This window comes from Gorilla gorilla, chromosome 16 (genome assembly GCF_029281585.2).
Source record: "Gorilla gorilla gorilla isolate KB3781 chromosome 16, NHGRI_mGorGor1-v2.1_pri, whole genome shotgun sequence".
In the NCBI taxonomy this organism is placed as follows: domain Eukaryota; kingdom Metazoa; phylum Chordata; class Mammalia; order Primates; family Hominidae; genus Gorilla; species Gorilla gorilla.
The window spans coordinates 50,893,114-50,912,552 of NC_073240.2; the positions used below are offsets into that span (position 1 = coordinate 50,893,114).

Here is a 19,439-nt window from a genome sequence, read left to right on the forward strand (position 1 = left end):
AAAACAAAATTGTTTTTGTTTCACAAATAGTCATAGCAACAAATACAAAATGGTATTGGGCAGGTAAATGAATTCTGTGACAACGACATCTGTATCTGGTGGCCCCACTTGGCCAGAGGGTAAAGGCTCATCAGCAAGCTCTAAGCCAACTTGTCAGGGCTTGAAAATTCTCCAGTGGGACTAAGTCAACATGTTCTGTGTTCATGGGCTGAGTCCCCAGAGCAGAGGAAAGGAAGAACAATTCTTCAAGCAAGATGAAAAAAAAGGGGACTCTACACCCAAACAGCGGCAATGAGAATGCAAGCAGAAGACATTTATCTCTCAGAAAGCTAATCAAAGTACCAGGCACTTGGCAGCTTATCCTTTCTTTGTCCTTATTGGATGCTAGATTGGTGTGAGGGACTGGTACTAACAGTTAACAAACATGAACTTAAATACAATTGTGTAATATAAGGTAACTAAGGAGAATATATCCATGTAACCTCTTCTCTATCTTATTTTAGATCTTCCTGCTAGCACTTCTCATTTTAAAAGTTCCTAGACATTCAAACATAAAGCAATGTCATATTCTTCCATATTCTTCCTAAAATTACTTTTAAAACATACAGCTATGTTGCTACTGTTAATTTCTCCAATACCATCTTCCAAAGTGTCTTTGAAACCTTTTATTTTGAACATACTGAATAAATCCATTTTTCAATTTTAGCCATTTTTCATTTTGTAGAAAATATTCTGTCCCGGTAATTATATAATCACTATTGCATGAAATAAACAATATTTCTATAAGATTTCCAGAAGTTGTTTCTTATTAACGATCCTAGTCAAGTGTTGTCACTCTAAAACATAAAGTAACATTGAAAAAATAAGAATTGACATTCAAGTCCATGTTTCCTCAAATCCAGTCTTTTTCTAGTAGCAATGGCAATCAGGTATACTTTACAGAGGACTCATAGTAATGTAGCAGATTCTAGTTTAACTCTAGAAGCAACATTTAGTCCTGTCATTCTTGCAAATTTATCAACTCACCGAAATACCACCACTGACACTCGCTCCACCTCTAAAGGTTGTCGGAGTAAAGAAAAAGTCATTTTTCGTTGAACTTTTGGAACAGTAAAGATCTAAGGAAACAGATTAAACAAAATCAGTTGAAAGAAAAAGGTTTGCTAAAGTCAAGTCTAGCTCTAGAAGCAGGAACTTAGGATTTTGAAATTTAACCCTTTACAAGTACTGAAGCAAACAATATTTACAAGAATAAGTTCTCCCTCTTAAAAACTGCCTCAAAGTAGAGGAAATGGAAAAAGGAAAGCTGCTAGATGAGTCTTATCTTACCCTTAGCTTCATCTTATGCCAGGGATTAAAATGGTAGTTTCTTCATGTGAAAATCCTAGAGGGTTGTTTTTAATAAGGGAAGTGTGAGAAAGTAGAGAGAGGAATGTAGCAAATAATAGCTAAGGACTTTACATATATTAATTTAAAAAGCAGTGCATATTTGTTTTAAAGATTGAAATTCATACTTCCATAAATACTTTTTTTTTTACATTTCAAGTTTAGGTGTTGAATCTTGGTCACAGAAAATAATTTTCTAATGCAAGAAATAGCAAAGTCAAAAGAAGATGCCAGTTTGTACAGGGAAATTAAAGAGTTGGTTTTAGACACCTTGATATTGAAGATACCAAGACCTCCATGCTGGAACTGCTACTTAAGCATCCTGTGAGGAAGAGGGCAGCCTTCCACAAGGAAGTCTCTTCTTACAGTGAAAATGGGCACATCTGGGTGCAGGTGACTCAACACTTTAAGCAAAGGATTAAAATGGAGAGTCTCTTTAATGATCTGAGGCCGTTCAGCAATCAAGTTATTACAGCTAATTCCCCTTGCTCTGATTCCATGCTCACCAAGCAACCTGCTGATAATAATTTGCTTTCCCACAGAAGCCTGCCCACAGGGAAAGAATGCACTTGTCATGCTGAAGTGAACATTCTGGTTCTCCTGACAGTTAGAGTATGTATTTTAAATTAATAAATTGTCATTCTTAGTTTATATCATCAGTTTCCTGAGCTACTATTAATCTGCCCCCAGAAAGATCTGTTTTGGGTGTGCTGTTGAATTATGGTCCAAAGTCTACAGGACAAATGGCCCACTCTGGCCATAGTAAACTCACCAAAAGCCATCCAAGACAACAGCCCTCGGAGCTGTTCGGGGGGATGGGGAAGCAGGACATGGTGGTCAGAAGCCTGTCCTTTGGGGCCACACACCCTGTCCTTGGATTCCTGCTTTGTCCACTAACTCATTACAGAATCTGGGGCAAATAAGCTCTGTAAACCTCAGAGCCAACCTGGGTGGGTCGTGGGGACAGGGCACATAATGAGAGTGTACATTTGATATTAGTTATCTTAAAGGCAGACCATTGATGTCTCTTTGTCAACATTTCTGCGTAAACATTAGGAACAAATGAGGACAGCGAGTGTAACTCCTTTAAGACATTCTGCAATAAAAGAAAGGAGATAATGGCTGGGCAGGGTGGCTCATGCCTGTAATCCCAACACTTTGGGAGGCTGAAGTGGGAGGATTGTTTGAATCCAGGAGTTCTAGACCAGCCTGAGCAAATTGTGAGACCTGGTCTCTATAAAAATAAATAAATAAATGGACATAAGGGTGAACAGGTGATGGGACTTAAAGAGAAGCTCTGTTTGCAGTGAGGAGCTAGAGGGCACGTGGTAAACTGAGGGGTTGGGGCCAGTGGAAAGAGAAAGATTGAAAATATGAAGTAGAGTGACAGAAAAGCAAAGGAATTAGAGGAGATTGGGAAAAAAAGGGAAAAGGAAGGAGCCAGGGCAGTTGAGGAAGAGACAGGAACAGTGCAGGCCGGGAAAAAGCACAGGCAGAGCCTTGGCAGCCCCCCTTGCTGGCCCAGAGACCTGCCCAGGCGAGCCCCTCCCTGTCTGTCTCCTATCTGAGAGCCTAGGGAGAAACTGAAGTATTCCCACCAGGGCGGGGATCTTCTACTTCCTTCGGGTGTGGGTGCTCTCCAGTTCTCTGAAGACTCAGGAAAAAGCAGGCCAAGGAGGAAGGGACCCAATATGGAATATGCCCAAGCCCAGACTCAATACTCAACGTGCCCAACCCCAGATCTCCTTCTATGCTCCTTTCTCTGTTCCGTTCGGCTTGCCTCCTCTCCTCTTTGGAGGCAGAGTGCTACACAGGAGAGACTTTTAGAATAGCAAGGTTCAAGTCCCAGTTCAGTGGCTTTCTATCTAGCATTACTTTGAGCAAGTCATGTACCCTGCCTGAGACTCAATCTCCACATCTGTAAAGTGGAGATGCGAATGCCTTCCTCCAAGCTGTGTGAGGTTAAGTACACAGGTAAGAACAGTTCACTCCATAAAAGTGTGTTCCCTCCATCCCATTTCCACCTCCCCAGTCTACTTTTTCTTCTCTTACTCCATCTCCTTCTCTCTCAGTTTCCTTTCTGTTTCCCTAACATTTTTTCACAATTCTCAACAAGGCCCCTGCTTCCCATCCCAACCCACCATCTCTCTGAGGACTAACCCAACCAAGCGTGGAGAGGAAGAGGCTCCCTGTGAGGGCTGCACCAGTGTGGTCTTGAGCAGGAGCTGGGTCTGAGGATGTCAAGCAAGGATGACAGGAGGAAGGAACAAGTCCTTCTCTCCTCCAGCTGCCCAGCCCTTCCCCTTTCCTCCCTCTGGCCCTAGGTTCCCAGAGCCTGAAGAGCAAAGCCTCAGAGAGTCCTCCCACCCTGGGACCCATGTAGGGGTGACCTTGCTGTCCCACAGGCATCCCTGCCTGCCAACCCAAAATATTGCCTGCAGCCCCAGTGCTGGCCCCCTGAGGAGCAGGTAGGATTGGGGAACTGAAACTCAGCTATGAGACCCCAGAGATGGGCGATCCAGATGAAGCAGAGTAATCTCAGCCTTGGGAGCTGAGAGCAAGAGAAAAAGGAACAAGCCCAGGCTTCTGTCCTGCACGTGTGCAGTTTTGAGTGTGAGTGTGAGGGTGGGAGCTAAAGATAATTCTATTTGGTATCACTGACAGCTGCCAACAGCCACAGTGCTTGTAGATTGTAGGAACTGTACAAAAGTAGAAGTAAAAAAAAAAATCAAGCCAATCTGTGTATGTGTGTATGTATGGGTGTGTGTAAAAGCCAAATTTATAAGGCCAGGAGCGGTGGCTCACACCTGTAATCCCAGCACTTTGGGAGGCCGAGGTGGGTGGATCACCTGAGGTCAGGAGTTCAAGACCAGCCTGACCGACATGGAAAAACCCCGTCTCTACTAAAAATACAAAAATTAGCTGGGCGTGGTGGCACATGCCTGTAATCCCAGCTACTCAGGAGGCTGAGGCAGGAGAATCACTTGAGCCCGGGAGGCAGAGGTTGCGGTGAGCTGAGATCATGCCATTGTACTCCAGCCCGGGCAACACGAAACTCCATCTCAAAAAAAAAAAAAAAAAAAAAAAAAAAGCCAAATTTATAAATGGCTTGCAACTACAGGTATATGCAATTACCGTGCCTCAACAATAAATTATTGTTATATTTACTGTATAACATACAGCAGGTTAATTGTTGTGAGTTGTCATGTCCATACAGGAGTCTCTTTATATTCTAGTCATGCAGCCATTACCCAGCCACAACACTTCAAAGCTTCCCTTCGTCCTCTCACATATCCCCTGTTCATTTTCCTTCTTGGTCTCCTAGTTTCCTTTTTTTTTTTTTTTTTAATTTTCATAGGCTATTGGGAAACAGTTTGGTTACATGAGTAAGTTCTTTAGTGGTGATCTGTGAGATTTTGGTGCACCCATCACATGAGTAGTATACACTGCACCCAATTTGTAGTCCTTTATTCCTCACTCCCTTCCTACCCTTTCCCCCTGAGTCCATAAAGTCCACTGTGCCATTCTTATGCCTTTGCATCCTCATAGCTTAGCCCCCACTTATAAGTGAGAACATACAATGTTTGGTTTTCCATTCCTGAGTTACTTCAATCAAAACTTCAGGCAACATTGGAAGTACTTATAGAAATGCATTCTAGTTTCCTTTTCTCCTTCCCTTCTCTTCCTTTCCTAGTCTGCTCTTGCTGGTCGCTTTCTCGTTTTCCCCTCCTTGTCCTCATCCTGTCCCTCTCCTCTCAACCCTGCTTTGGCCATCTTCCTTCCTCTTCTCACTTCCCTATTGCTCCACCAGTGCTGGCGTTAGGCCGCCCAAGTTTGCTCCTGTTAACCCTAGAATCTCAAGCAAGTTCCCCTCCCTTCTAAGCTCCAGTTTTCTCCTCTGTGGACAATCAGAGTAACTCATAGGATCACTAGGAAAACTAAACCAAGCCATCTCCATAAAGAAATTAGCTCAATGCCTGCTGCCACAAAGTTAGTACTCAATAAGGGAAAGCGATGATTATTTTTATTTTTCTTAAAATGTATTTTTTTAACTCTCCACATGGAAAAAACCTCCTACCAAACCTGAGAACCATGTCCTCCCTCTACTGACATTCAATTATCAAAGACTTATCAGGTGCCTACTCTATAGCTAACATGGGCTGGGCATGAGGGAGGCAAAAATTCATTTCCAGTCTTTCAAAAGCCCACAGTCTGGGGAAGATGAGAGCAGACAGAAACATAAAAGACCATTCGAATGGTGAGTGTAGGCCAGACACAGTGGCTCACACCTGTAATCCCAACACTTTGGGAGGCCAAGGTGGGCAGATGCCCTCTATCTCCTCACTTGAGTCCAGGAGTTTGAGACCAGTCTGGGAAACATGGCGAAACCCTGTCTTTACAAAAAATTAGCCAGGCATGGTGGCTCATGCCTCCAGTCCCACTGCTTGGGAGGCTAAAGTGGGAGGACCACTTGAGCCCAGAAGCTCAAGGCTGCAGTGAGCTGTGATTGCGCCACTTCACTCCAGCCTGGGTGACACAGAAGACCCTGTCTCAAAATAAATAAATAAATAAAAATTTTAAAAAAGGATGATGAGTGCAGGGCTATGGTAGAAGGAGGGATGGAGAACTATGGAGGCAGAGGAAAGGCAGTCACCAAGCCTGCTTTGCAGAGTCAGCGAAGACCTCACGGATGGCAATTCTGAGTTGAGTCCTTTTAAAAGGAAAAGAAGAGCTTGCTAAATAAAACAAGGTAAGGACAAGTCAAAGGAACAGGGTGAGGAAAGGCCAAGTGTTCTGAAAGGGAAGGAAGGTTTGCGGAGCAGTGATAGTCATGGCAAGCAGAACATACAGGCATAGGAAGAATGTGCAGTGATATGGGGCTGGCAAGGCAGGTAAGAGCTGGATTCTGAAAGACAGGATCATCTTCATCATTGTCCTCATTGTCACTGCCATTCACTGGGGACTTGGCCTTGTGCTAAGAACTTGACACATGTTGTCTTATTCAGTCCTCACCAAAACTCTACGAGCAGGAATTATCATTATCCCCATTTTATAGATAAGGTGACAGAGAGCATTGCTATGGTCAAGATCCTGTGGTTGCTCCTGCAGGTTGCGGGGAGACAGAGAGGTATCTAAGTAGAATGGCACAATTAGAATTCAGCCCTCTTTTCCATTATCCTTGTTCCCTTTTGTCTCTCTGTGCCAGTCCAGGCTGTCGGAGATTTTAGGAAGGTTAATCTCACAGTATGGGCTGGCACAAGAGGAGATGGAGGAGCAATGACAACTGGCAAATGGGGCTGAATTCTAGAAATGTTTCCATAGTTAAATATGCAGTCTATAAATGATCTGTATGGGCCAGACATGGTGGCCCATGCCTGTAATCCCACCACTTTGGAAGGCCGAGGCAGATGGATTGCTTGAGCCCAGGAGTTAGAGACCAGGCTGGGCAACATAGTGAGACCCTGTCTCTTCAAATAAAATAAAATAAATGGTCTGTGTGTTTGGATGCAGAACAAGGAGGAATCTGGGGTGACTTCCAGGTTTTTGCCTTGGGACACTGAGGGAATAGAGGTGCCACTATGATGATAAATACAGCAGTGAAGGGAAAAGGAGGAGAAGGTGGAGGGGCAGAAGAAGGAATTGGGATGAAAAAATAATGTATTTAGTTTGAACATGTGGGCTTAAAATGCCTCTTGATCATTGAAAACATCCTCACAGCACTAAAGACAAAAAGACAGATTTGTAGACTTGGAATCATCAACATATAAGGAAGGAGTGAACTCAAGGGGGAATGAATGACCTCACCCAGAAAGGACAAGAACAAAGAGAGGTGAGGAAAAGACAGAGGACGAGGAACAAGGACAGAGCTCTAGAGGGTGCTCAACTTCAAAAGAAAGGTCAGAGAAGGATCCATTGAAATGAAATGCTGTGGCCCTCCCTCTGTGACCTCTTCCCCTAGGCATCTAGCACAGAGCCCGGCACTGGGTAGGTACTCAAACTCCAGTTGAGTAAATAAAAGGAGAGAGAAAAGCAAGGTAGCTTTAAAGTAAGGAAGGAACATGTTTCCAAAAACATAACGATCAATAATATTTAATGTTTAATTAGAATTTATTAATATTTGAAATATATAATGTTGCTAGGAGGTTACTATTTTTTAATATCTTTTCATGAGAGATCCTAAAAATAAATACTTGTTTCTAATTCTCACTCATGCTATACAAGAATTTAGATTACACACATTAAGTTTTGTTTTTTATTTTTTATTTATTTATTTTTTTGTGGAGACAGAGTCTCGCTCTGTCACCCAGGCTGGAGTGTAGTGGCCTGATCTCGGCTCACTGCAACCTCCACCACACGGTTCAGGTGATTCTCCTGCCTCAGCCTCCTGAGTAGTTGAGATTACAGGAGCCCACCACCATGCCTGGTAAATTTTTGTATTTTTAGTAGAGAGGGTGTTTCATCATGTTGGCCAGGGTAGTCTCGAACTCCTGACCTCAAGTAATCCACTTGCCTCAGACTCCCAAAGTGCTGGGATTACAGGCATGAGCCACTGCATCTGGCCAAACATACATTAAGTTTAATTTCAATGACAGCTACAATTTCCAATTTACTTTTAGATGGTTAGTTAACTCTTTTCCTACTAAATGAAAATATTCAATATGCCACATATGAAAAAAATAAAATTCTCCCACCAACAAAAAAATCCTCCAGGGGCACAAAAAAAATCATTTGTTCCCTCATTTTTAAAGATTTCTGCATGATGAGACAATATAAAGGCACAATATAGGTTAAAATAAATCACTCTGTGGTTTCTCAAAAAAAGTGAAAACAGATCCACCATATGATCCAGCAATCCTGCTTCTGGGAATACATCCAAAAGAAAGTAAATAAGTACATTGAAGAGATATCTGTACTCCCCTGTTTATTGCAGCACTATTCACAATAGCCAAGATATGGAAGCAATAATATTTATTCTTGAGGAATAAAATTTTTAAATGTGGTTATTTATATACAATGGAATATTATTCAGCCATGAAAAAGAATAAAACTCTATCATTTGCAGCAACATGGATGGAACTGGAGGATATTATGTTGAGCAAAATAAGCCAGGCACAGAAAAACAAATATCACATATCCTCTGTCATATGTGGGAGCTAAAAAAGTTGATCTCATGAAGGTAGAGAGGGAGAATGGTGGTTACCAGAGGTTAGGAAGGGGAAGAGGAAGAAGGGGGTGAAGGTAGGCTGATTAATGGGTACAAACATATAGTCAGATAGAAGGAACAGGTTCTAGTATTTGATAACACGGTAGTATGACAATAGATAATGATTATTTTTTATTTATAATAAACGATATAGATATAAACGATAAAATAAACGATATAGATAATGATAATTTATTGTATCTCAAAATAGCTAGCAGATTTGGAATGTTCCCAACACAAAGAAATGGTAAATGTTTGAGGTGATATATATGCTAATTACACATCGTATGCATATACCAAAATATCACATGTACCCCATAAATATGTGCAGTTATTACGTATCACATAAAAAATAAAAAATAAATTTAAAAAAATCAAAACTGAAATCACTCTGAGTTTACATTTTGTAGTAAAGGCCAGCATGGAGCAACAGCTGAGTAAAAGGGGATACTTCATGGGCACAGGTGTTGGTAATCCCACAAGAAAACCTGTGTTTCCTCATTTACTTTCTAACAAGACTTCAGCTTCCAATTAATGTTTTTCACCAGTTTTCTTTTCTTCAAAACAGCTAATTGTTAACCAGGGACCTGAGACACTCTCTTGCCTAAAAACAAAACAACTAGAAGGATACCTTTTTCTGTTCAGACAAATTTTAGCACTAAAAACATAACCCTCAAACCTCAGAGGGATAGCTCAGTGCAAACTGTTCATGTCTAAAGCATAAATTGACCATAAACAATATATTGAATAGGTGCACTGTATACAAACCCCGTGAAAAAAATAAAACCAACTACTACCAAAGGAAGTGACAAAGACCTACAAACCAAGAAGAAATGCACCTTTATGCTATTATCATTGGTCATTTAATAGGCATGCTAACAGAATAAAAAATAGACATTTCAAACAACAAAAAAGAAAATGTCACATCTCCCATTTCCAACTAACTCTCCCAGATTTATTTTTTAGCAAAAGGGGAATAATAAAGAATATTTGTGAAACCTTAGTCACCAAGATGAAAGCAGCAAAACAAAATAGGGATCTGGAGAAAAGAAACAGATCGTTCCAACCAGCCCACAGCCAGATTTCCACTTAATCTCACTAACCATTGAATGCTACCCATCTACTCACCTCAACCCAGACTTAATCCTCTCCCCCAAAAGGAATATTTCTCAGCGGTGCAGGAAGATCAAACAGGTATCCATTCCGTGACCATGCCAAGGAGAAAAGCAAGGCTACTCTGAAAGCTTGAAGGATGATACAGAAAACAAACTAGGTCTCTAGGGGGCATTCTCAAAAACCTGAGATCAACTCCTGGAAAAACACTCTTGACCACTTACCACCACCGGAAGCTGCTAGATGGCAATCAGAATCAGCATCTCATCAGAAGAAGAGGAAGACCTTACAAGAAAGCAGCTTCACTGCCAGTGAGGAATTGAGGGAGAAAAGCACTCCTTGGAAAAATGCTGAAAGCCCTGAAGAGCCTCTCCTCCCCTAGTTGCCTGCTCCTGCTGACAGGACAGAACTGGTTAATCTTGGGGAAACAAAAGGAAACTCCCAAGAGGCTGGCTTCTGAGGATGGCTACCTCTGTGGGAATCAAGAATTCAGAAGGATGAAAATGAACAATGGAAGGGGACACCGGCTACCAGGTCTACTTACCAAACTTTTACCAGCCCTTGACTGAGCAAGATAAGCAAATCTCTTTGCAGTTCCCACCTGCTTTTGCAGAGATGAAAGAATCAGCAGCGGGTTTTTGTCACTTTTTTTTTTTTTTTTTACAGGGGAAGTTCAGCTCTCTTATGGATGAAAGCTAAGCATACTCAAGCGACATTTAGTAGGCAAAGCAATGACACTTCTTTCCCAACATCCTTAATTTCAGCACAGAGGATGCAAACATCAACCCTGATGGTACCAAAGAACAAAAGCACATAGGAAATGGATTTACATCTTTTAGTTTGGAATTGCTTTTAAGGGGATTCTGGTTGTTAAAGCGGGATTAGATGAAAATAAAATATTTTGGTGCATATCTATTTTTAAAAGGAAAAAATATGGCTTCTTTTAAATATGCCTAAAGCCATCTAGGAATTTTCCAGAAGTTGCATCAGATTTGCCAGTTAAGTACTGAAATAAAATAGATTTTAATCATGTCTCTATAACCAGAGCAAGCTAATCCCCTGCGCACCATCAACTCCACTCTCCTGGAACATCCTCACGCTGGGCCCTCAGGTTTTCACAGAAACAAGAGCCTTTTCCTACCAAGGTTCCACAGTAACAAGAAACTACAGATTTCTGGAAATAAGAGAGATGGCTTTCTTTCTTACATGATAAAAGAGGACCAAGAACAGCTTAGAGTAGGAAGCAATCATCTCTTTAAAATATTTAAAATAAAAAACACTTTTAAGTGAAAAACATTTTTAAGTATCACCTCTATACCATTTTTAAGCCTATCATATGGGGCAAATATAAGTTTGGTAATTCCCCTTGTTAAAGAAGATATAAGGAAATCAGGGCCTTTTCCTTTTCCTATACTGTTAGTGGGAATATAAATTGGTAAAATATTTTTTAAAGGAAACTAAGTATAGTAGTGCCTATCAAGTATTGAAATGTGTATGTTTTTATTTCTTAGGAATTTACCTTATAGAAAACCACACACACGTTCAAACATATCTCTAAATATGTTAATTATAGCACTATGATAGCAACAACAAAAAAAAACTAAAAATGGCTTACATATAAGAGACTGCCTAAATAAGTTAAGCTATATTGATACAAAAGAGTACTATGTAGCCATTCAAAAGAGGGTAGAATTGGAGTAAGGAATCACGTCATCTGAGTTTAGTTCTGTCTCCACCAGTGACTGGCCAGGTGACTATGCAAGCTCCTACACTTATCTGGTCCATCTGTAAAAAGATGATCATTATAGAACTTACCTCATAGGATTGTTGCAACTAAAACAGTGCCTGGAGCAAAGTAGAGACTCAATAAATTTAGCTATTATAAATAAGAGATAGGCCTCTTCAGACTGACATAGAAAAAGATGTCCAAGATATACTGTCAAGTGAAAAGATCAAGTTGCAGAAGAATTGTGTATAAGATAATCTCATTTTTAAAAAATATTTTAAATGTGCTCGCTGTTTATTGTCTCCCTCCCACTAAAATAAAAGCTCCTTGAGAGCAGGGACTTTTGTTTACTGTTGAACTCCCAGTGTCCATAATAAGCACTCATGAATAATGAATAATGTTGAATGAATAATGATAACAGCAAGGCTCAGCAAGAAGAATAGGTGAATTCACAGAGACAGAAAGAGTAGAGGCTACCAAGGGCTGCAGGAAGAGAGTATGGGAAGGTATTGTTTAATGGGTACAGGGTTTCAGATTGGGATGATGGAAAAGTCCTGGAGATGGATAATGGTGATAGTTATACAACACTGTGAATGTACTTAAAGCCACTGAACTGTACACTTAAAGGTAGTTAAAATGATAAATGTCATGTTATGTATACCTAGCACAACTTTTTCAAAAATTTCTACTTTTTCTTCATAAGGATTAGAAAGACGGGGAACAAAGAAGGATGTCCATCTTATAGAGGACTATTACTAGTGTGACTGCAAACCCTTGCTAATCAGAAAACAGTTTAAATTCTCAATTTAGGATACAAGAAAAAAAAACCTTTTATTCCCATTATACAAAGGTAGCTAAACAGAGCTTAAACTTTCATCCCTATTAGGCAGTATGTACATTGTCAGAACACCAGGTCTGTGTTTTCAAGAGGCCTTATTTTGTTTTAAAGCCTTACTTTTGACAAACGTCCTTTATGTCTGTAGTCTAGAGTTTTCAAAGTGCTTTCTCAAGGATCATCTCAACTTGTCCTGACAAAAATCTCGTGATCATATTAAAGGAATTTTAATTAAGTATCTGAGCATTTGAGAGAAACAAAGAATTCTGAATTTACTCACTCTTTTACCTTGTTCTCCAACTTTACACACATTTCATCAAAACGAAGAGATGGAAATTTTTATTCTTAAGAATCTGAAACCACACAGCTATAAGTCTAATATACAACGGAATAAATAGCATCGTATGTTTCTTAGAACCTGTAAATATCTCTTGCCTAACTGCCAAGATAGCTAAGAAAGCCAATGAATTACGGTTTTAGATAAACAGATTAACTACCTGTAGCAAGTGGGATGGCCTGGCCTATAGTTTGAAATCTACAGTTGGAAGAAATTGGTCTAACATATTTTCATTCAACAAATGCAAATACTCTGCTCGACACTTTGTGGGACATAGAAAAGATGAACAAAATATGATTCCTGCTCCTGTGATGCTTATCAGCTGCTGGAAGGAATCAGATGTGCAGATGAGGAGATTCTACAATTTAAGTCTCTGACACTGAAAATGGGATTGACAAATAGTAGATTTAGTCACTTTATGTCGATTCAATTTAATAACAATAAAATAAATTAAGATTTAATTGATTACCTGGAATTTAGTCATAACAGAAGTTTTAGGTTTTGTTGTGTTTGTCTGTTTGTTTGCTTGCTTGCTTTTAAGGCCAACAAGGGAAGACTGAGTTGATTGAAATGTCAAACCAAGTCCTTGGTGTCAGCCTAAATAGCAGAGAAGTAGCTCTGGCCTAAAATTGCAATTTGGGAATATGCACTAAATAATGAAAGAAAATCAGAACAAAGTATTTCATAATTCTATAAGCATATTCTTGAACAATCCACCTGCTCCAAGCAGACTAGAAGCCCACTTGAATCTCCTAAAGTCTACACTGGAGTCTACACTGCAAACCTACTCACTAAAGAATGAGAATTGCTGAAGTGTAAATCATAGAACATTGTGTAAATTACTCACCCACCTTAAGCCTTAACTTCCTGGTTGCAAAACTGGGAAGATTAAAACCTTCTTCTCAAGCTGTTTGTGAAGATTAAATGAGATATTCATTAAATAAATAACAAATGGATAAAAGTATGCATTCATATGAAAATTGTATATGCAGTGATAGAATAAGAATAAATAGCACACAACCCAGCACCTGTCACATAGGCCATTGTCTAACAAAGGTCAATATCTTCTTTACTATCTCTCCAGAATCCAAATGCGACTACATTTTCTTCATCAGAACAGATAGGAGACTGAAGCCACCTTTGCAAAATTATAACAGTGAGAAGATTATGACAGTGAAAGACATCTGACCTAACTGACTCCATCTTGCTTCTAACCTCCAAGCTGTCCTTGTCATTCCTGGGCATAGGCTGAACTAACTTTGGGAAAAATTTAGTTTATAGTTTAACTTTGCAACAAAGATGGTAACAGCCCTTCCCCAAACAAACCCCCTTCTTACCTAGGGACCAGTCTGCCTTTGTAGGACTAACAAATTAGCTACAAGATTAAAAATTATGGCTTAGGAGTCATGCAGCCAGAGGCTGCAAGATTCTGAACCTCCCCATATTGCTCCTGAATGGTTTACAGAATTAACCAGGAACAGAAGACAGCAAGGAAAACCCAGTTCAACCTCCTGTGATTTCATCTTCAACTCGACCAATCAGCATTCCCCACTTTCTGACCCCCTACCCACAAAATTATCCTTAAAAACCCCAATCCCCAAATTTTCAGGGAGACTGATTTGAGTAATAATAAAACTCCTGTCTCCCATACAGCTGCCTCTGTGTAAATTAAACTCTTTCTCTGTTGCAATTCCCCTGTCTTAATAAATTGGCTCTGTCTAGGCAGCAGGCAATGAGAACCCACTGGGCAGTTATGAGACCTCTGAATTCTGAGCTACTCCACATCTCCAGTTCTTTTCATCCTAATTCAACCATCTGTCTTCTCCTCCTCTCTCTAGGGCAGTATTCCCCAAGCATATCTTTTCCATACACCATAAAACAGCATAAACAGACATTTTAAAGGGATGAGATCAATAAAGATAATTCAAAGTTTTAGTATTTTCTTCCTGCACCCCAGAGGAGTTATTCAGAACTTCCTTACCTCAGCAGGTGACAGGAGTACAGTACACTAATAATGTTCCTGGGCCACCACACCCCCTTCTCTCTAATGATTGAAACCAATTTGCCTCCCATTCAAAAACAGATCCAACAAGTCTTTGAAGTAACATACGCCCTCATGGCCTTTAATATCTAAAAAGAAAGTATAGTTTTCTAACCTCTTGTAGTTTCATTTATTATCTGGCACTTTCCACTGTGTATTGGGCCGAAGTTCACCAAGAGAAGGTAACTCAACTCCTCCCCCACCCCAATTTCCCCACCAATTACTTAACCTTTTATGAAATAAAGGAGGTTTCTTTACATCGGCCGACATAAACGACTGACCCATTGTTGGTGGTGCCATTTCCTATGTGGTTTCCATCCTCCATGAAAAGACTCACAGTTAAGTTTTAGTTATTACTCAACTAACTCATGAAAAGAACAAAAAGAGAATAAGAGAATGCAAACAAGAAGTTAGAAGTTAAGCCACAGATAGAGACCCGGATTTAGAAGTAGAGGACTTTTCTACTCTACTAATAAAATTTCAGGAATTAAAGTAATATAAATCCACCACTACATTACAATTAAGCTGGTAAGATTTTAAAAAGAAAAAAAAAGATACCCAAATTTATGGGTGCTAAATGTCACCTCTGGGAACCAGCTCCTGACAGTGATCTGGACTTTCCCTCAAGGGCTCTCCTGAATATCCCTTTCAGTGCAGACACTCAGACACAAGCAAGAACAATAGATCCTACAGGGCTTGTTGTTATGCAAGCCCACTCACCAAAACCAGGTGATTTGCATTTAATTTGCCCATTCAAATACTGTCTGAACCATGTGTTCCAGAACTAGATGACCCAGCTTTAAACCAAACAGCCTAACACCAAGCCAGACTATTGGCAACTCTAGTTGTAAAAGTCATTCTAACAATTCATTTCCAAGTGATGAATGCTCCACAGCCAAAACTGGATCCTGGAATAGGCTGTTGGCATCAGCAAGAGAAACACTCCCTAAAATAATGTATTTCTTGCTATCAGGGGAGTATAGTATCTTCTTTGCACATAATAGGTATCTAGTAAAGACTTTTGGCCTCCGCTTTTTTATAGATTGACATCATAAGAAGTCCTTCCAACAATCAGGGCATTTACAAGAAAGGAGTAGTAGAACAATGAACCCGATCTGGATCAGTTTCAGGGCTACATGATTCTTGTTATCTCAGAATCTCCAAGACCCAAGGAGCAGCCAGACACTTAGGGTCTTTTAACACTCACTCCAGCCCCATTTTCTCTTTAGCAAACTGTCATCCCAATGAGAAGAGACGCTCTGCTCTTCATCTCTTTACCCTTTTAGTCTGTCCTCCAGGTCACTGGGTGTGAAAATTTCCTACCCCTTATATGACACTTCAGAAGTGTAGGGTCCAAGATCAAAGGAGTTCAGGCTCTTAATCAGGACATGTCTCTGGGACATTTCACACATTCTTCACCATTGTCCAAGCCCCAATTCTGTATCAACCCCTCTGCAAGGCATTGGGGACCCCAAGGTAACCGAGACCTGGTCTCTGTGAGAAAAGAAAAATAGCTCAGAGCAGTCTGCACTACGGGAGGTTCGAAAAATTTATCAGGCCCAAAGAGACAGGAGTCTAAGATTTCAGTCATGTGCCCCCCAAACCCATCTGTGGGGGCAATTGTTTAAAGGCATTTTGTTCCTGACTACCTGCCTCACCTATTATCTTCATGGAATTTTAATACAAAGAAACAACATATAGCCAATCAATAACTTATGTTATTTTTAATGTAAATTCTTGGTAAACAACTTAGAAACTGCCTCTTCTTTTCTTTAAAAACCTGCTTGTAACTGCTGCTACAGCTTGTAACTGCAGAAAACTGAATCTATGCTCCCAGGTTGCAATCCTCAAGCTTGGCCCAAATAAACCCTCTAGTTATATCTATTTTGCCTGGGATTCTTTCTTTTAGGTCAATATCTGCCCTAACAAGAATCCTTCTAGTGGAAGAGAAAATAGTTGTGAACAAATTGTGACACAATGTGATAGTAACTCTAATTTAGGAGTCCCTTGTCCAAACAGGCTTTGGAACTACAGGAGAGGGGAAGCCATATTTCAGTGTGGGTGTGGAGGTGTCACGGGAAACCCTCAGAACAAGTGAAGCTGAGTCCTGAAAGATGAGTAGATGAGTTAGGGAGGGTCTTGTTAGTTCCTAACAAGCTAACAGTCCAAAAAAAAAAAAAAAACTTCACTAATACTGTCAGAGGCGTCCAAGGCCTTTGAACCAGAGCAACTCCATCTTACATTCCCAGAAGGTTAGTCATTCTTAGACACAGTTTCAGTTAAGGGAACAGGTTAATAATGTTTACTGAACAGACCCAGGAAATGTCCTGATGACCTGATATTGTTACTGGAAAGGGATCCCAATCCAGATCCCAAGAGAGGGTTCTTGGACCTTGTGCAAGAAAGATTTCCATTTGGTGGAGGTCCAAGTTTCTGAAAAGTAAACTCAGGGTCATATGTCAAGATGTTATCTTTAGCTTCTGTAGAGAACCAAACATCTTATGACTATAACTTCTTTAGCTATTATTTTAAGCTACTATTGCTTTCTTACTTATCAAGTTGCTCATTTAATTCTCAGGACTAGCTAGGTGCCTGGAATTTCCATTGAAGAAACTCAAGATTTTCCTTTATTTCCATGCTTGGTGGAGGGTGGCAGGCAATCTGATAAGCCAGGAGGTAATAATAGCTTGAAACAATAGCCAAAGAAGTTAGAGTCCCAATAGAAAATAAAAATAACATCTTAACATATGTCCCTGAGCTGTTTTGCAGAAACCTGCCCACCGCCCCCACACCCCCCGCCACCAAATGGAAAACACCATCCACTGGCACAATAGACCTTGGGGAAGGGGGAACTGGGGACTGAACTCTGACCACTGTTCTTCATTCTAAATTTCTTCCTGAGGGGCCTGGCAGAAGTTACACCTACAGGCCAGAGTTCAACATTCCTTTCTGCTGACCCCAAGTTTTTAAACAAATCTTAACCAATCGCAGATCGGGAAATCTTTGAATCTACCTGTAACCTGTGGACCCCCACTTCAAGATGTCTCCCCCTTTTTAGGTCAAACCAATAGCCTCCATGTATTGATTTATGGCTCTGCCTGGAACCTCTGCCTCCCTGCCTTTAAAAACTCTTACGTGGAAGCCATCAAGGGGTTTGGGTTTTAAGATTAGCTGCCCAATTCTCCTTGCATAGCACCCTGCAATAAATGCTTCACTTTTCCTCACTGCAAATCAATCCCAGTGTTAGTATTTGGCTTTGCTGCATGGGCAGGCAGATTAACTGACCCATGTTCAGTTCAGTAACAACGGCCTTCCTCTACTGTGACTTGGGCTTCCATTCTAAATGGCTTGAGTGAGTCACAAACATACATCCCACAGCATTCGTGAATGTGGAGAGCAAAAGTGAGTTTGCCATCATCTCAGTATATCAGTCAAGGTAATTTCTAGGTCCTAATGGATCAGAGACCAGGCAAAGATTAGGCAAGAATTGAGTTATGGAGGCCTCAAATGTTGCCTTATACACACTATCTCTGAGGATAGCAACCTAGATGCATTCTCTCTTAGATAAATAAACTGCTGCAGCTTGTGCTATAATGCCGATTGCAAAGAAATTGATCCTACAAAACTAGAAGACTGCACTGGGGCAGGAGGTTAAAGCATCGGATGGCAGGAGGGAGATAAAACCATTCAAGGCAGCTCTAGGATCATCCTGTCCTCTAGAGATATCCCATTATACATAGGGAGAGGAACAAACACCAGTAAGGTCTGTCTTTGAAGAAATATTAATTTCAGATGAACAATACCAAGGTGTGCCTCACTGTGGTTCTGCACACATCCCCACCAATGCTGAGCCACCTTTAGGTAGGGTGTGCCCCAGTCTCAAGGCCCAGGAGCTACAGCAGATGAGCAGATGATGGAGCTACTTCTTGTGCAACCCCATGTTTCTATGCATTTCAGAGTAAGGAAGGTATAACCTTCAGAGCTTCTCTTTTGAGTAAGCCAGCGTTTCGTTTTGTATCCAGTCTGTCAAGGAAAGAAGGAAATAATATCACCCCAGAAAAGCAGGAGGAACACTTATGGAGTTAAGTCATGCCAGAGACCAGCGAAAGAAGGGGAATCATGGAGACAGACACCAGAGTCCTGGGTTTTCCTAGCTTCAGAGCTAAACTTCAAGAGGGAGCTGGCTTTAGAAACATCCAGAGAGTTGGAGTCACATGGAAAATCTAGGCTAAGCACCCATTTCCTTTGGCTCTGAAGGGTGCCCTTGTCCATCAGAGCATCAGATCCAGCAAGGCTGGGAGCAGTATGGAACACTGGAGGAGAAAGGTGGCTGCAGATGCTTGAGGCTATGTTCCTGCCTCCTTGTGGCTGATGAAGGGCAAGGCCTGGGCCAAAATGACAAGATCTGCTTGTGCAAAGAGAATCCAGAGGACCTGGCATGGATCCAAGGCTCCCACTTCCCTCTACTGTCACAGAGTCACACAGGTTCTCTGTGCTGCCATTCTGGAGAGAAGCAGGAGAGGAGAGGGACATCCAAAGGCCCTAAAAAAGACTAAATAATCAAAAGCTTATTTGAACTGGAAAATACTGTGGTTGGTAAATTGATCAGTGGAAGGTTTATTGGGGATTATTTTTCCCTACTTACCCTTTGGAGTGTGTGAGTTAGTGAAAAGGACAGATCCTTTGTAAAAAGTTACGTAGGCTGCACGCAGTGGCTCATGCCTATAATCCCAGCACTTTGGGAGGCCAAGGTGGACGGAGTTCGAGAACTCACAAGGTCAGGAGTTCGAGACCAGC

At 40.9% G+C, this 19,439-nt stretch overlaps 1 protein-coding gene across 2 annotated transcripts in view; it reads right to left on the reverse strand.

Annotated features, from left to right (window-relative positions):
- Window positions 1–19,439, reverse strand: part of ATP8B4 (ATPase phospholipid transporting 8B4 (putative)) — a 283,542-nt gene that overhangs the window by 255,592 nt on the left and 8,511 nt on the right. The window contains exon 2 of one of the 2 annotated variants that reach the window (XM_055362981.2): window positions 1,027–1,118. In XM_055362981.2, the coding sequence (XP_055218956.2) occupies window positions 1,027–1,118 (92 nt within the window). Of the gene's footprint in view, window positions 1–1,026; window positions 1,119–9,718; window positions 9,849–19,439 lie in introns of those variants that run through there. The other variant, XM_019011219.4, reaches the window with a different exon arrangement.